Source organism: Erinaceus europaeus, chromosome 1 (assembly GCF_950295315.1).
Source record: "Erinaceus europaeus chromosome 1, mEriEur2.1, whole genome shotgun sequence".
Lineage (NCBI taxonomy): Eukaryota > Metazoa > Chordata > Mammalia > Eulipotyphla > Erinaceidae > Erinaceus > Erinaceus europaeus.
This window is the reverse complement of record NC_080162.1, coordinates 14,797,266-14,799,045: the sequence shown is the minus strand read 5'-3', so window position 1 is coordinate 14,799,045 and position 1,780 is coordinate 14,797,266. Positions and strand designations below refer to the sequence as shown.

Sequence of the window (1,780 nt, the reverse complement as noted above, 5' to 3'; positions counted from 1 at the left end):
GGGGAGAGAAGAAAAGAAATCTTACCCTCTACGTGCATAGTTACTTGTGGGGACTGACCCCTTCAACTCTGGGGGAGAAGAAGAATAATCTGCACTGCTAAATTTTACACTGGGCAGCTCAATTTAAACGACAGTTCATCTCTCAGAATCTTGTGTTACCCGTCCCACCGGGTCTCTGTCTGTCTGTCTGTCTGTCTGTCTGTCTCTCTCTCTCTCTCTCACACACACACACACACACACACACACACACACACACACACACACACACACACACGAGACAATAAATTAAACATCGAGGAGGAAAAAGGGCTTAAGGACAAAAAGGAGAAAACAAACTCTTATTTACCCAAGGCGGGGGTGGGAATCGGGATGGGGTGGAGGGGGCGCAGAGACAGGAAAAAAAAAAAAACCCACTTAGTGTATTTTGTAATGGGATGGCGACCAGAGGAAATAAACTTTGATTATGGCTTTAGGATGGAAGCGCTGGACAGAAAGCAGTCCCTCCTCCTCCCACCACCCCCAAAGTCCTGGTGGCAGTGACAAAGTCGGGGGCGGGGGCCGACGACAGAAACAAACAACTCCAAAAAACCAAAAAAAAACAAAACAACAACCCCAAAGCTTAAGAAAACAAACAAACAAAAAGTCTCTCTTGCATCCTCGCCTCCCCGCTGGCCAGGCCTGGAGGCTGCAAAGCAGGTCGCCGCGGCGAGGCGCCTGTTCCTGCAGGGCCCGGCGGGGAGGCTGAGCCCTTGTGGCGGGGGGCCGGGCCGGGGGCACCTGCCAGCCCGCCCGGGTGGCTCCTGGGCGCCGGGGAAGCCTTCAGGCCGACACCTTGGGCCCCGGATACGGTTCCCCTTCGCACCAGAAGTCGTCGGACTGCGGCGTCTCCAGCAGCCACACCTCCCGGGGCAGCTCGCAGCTCGCGGCCTCCTTGCGCGGCGGCCGCACGGGCTCCAGCACGCGGTAGTAGTGGCAGTCGCGGCCGTCGTCGGGGTCGTAGGGCGGGGCCAGGATGTCCAGGAAGGCGGCCGGGCCGTCCACCGCGTCGATCTGGTGCAGGTTGTCCCGCTGCGGCGTCAGCACGCACGGCCCGCTGGCCTCCGTGTACTCGGCCCGCGAGCGCAGCACCCCCGGCCGCAGGGCCGCCCGCTCCCGGGCCGGCAGCGGCGGCTCGAACTGCTGCTCGGGCGGGGGGCCCCGCGGCCGGTGGGCGCCGTCCGCCTCCAGCTTGTCCATGCAGCTGATGCGCAGCGTGCCGTACAGCACCTTGAGCATGCCGTGCATGCCCGGGTGGTCGTGCAGCGGGATGGACGTGCCGCTCTTGAGCAGGAACACGCCGAGGCTGAAGCCGTCCGTCTCGTAGATGTGCATGTAGGTGACGGGCGGCAGGCTGGGCGGCAGCGGCTGCAGCGGGGCCTTGCGCGGGGCGATGTTCAGGTCCTCGGCGCGGACCTGAGTCAGCAGCCGCTTGAGCTCGTTCAGCTTGTCCGCGAAGCCCGGCGGCATCTGCGCCTCGGGGCCTGACGCCGCGCTGCGGTCGGAAGCGCCGCGGCCGCCCCCGCTGCCCCGGAAGGTGAGGCGCGCCTGGCGGGCGATCCGTTGGATCAGGGAGGCCATGTTGTCCCGCGGCATTCTCGGCGGCTCCTCCGGGGGTCTGGGCCGGACCCCTCCGCTCCCGGCTTTCCTCCGCCCCTTTCGGTCCCCGGCGGCCGCCACGGCTCTCCGCGGCCCGCAACGAGGCGCTCGGCCACGCAACCACCGGCCGGCCGGGCGCGCGGCA

At 64.7% G+C, this 1,780-nt stretch overlaps 1 protein-coding gene across 1 annotated transcript; it reads right to left on the bottom strand.

Moving 5' to 3' along the window:
• Nucleotides 1-711: 711 nt before the first annotated feature.
• On the bottom strand, nucleotides 712-1,780 carry ADO (2-aminoethanethiol dioxygenase). Its single transcript, XM_007517393.3, has one exon. The coding sequence runs from the start codon at nucleotides 1,630-1,632 to the stop codon at nucleotides 820-822; it is 813 nt and encodes a 270-aa protein (XP_007517455.1). The 5' UTR covers nucleotides 1,633-1,780; the 3' UTR covers nucleotides 712-819.

What these genes read in the sequence shown, in the direction of transcription:
- ADO (XM_007517393.3), bottom strand. Translation starts at nt 1,632, where the DNA reads ATGCCGCGGGACAACATGGCCTCCCTGATCCAACGGATCGCCCGCCAG.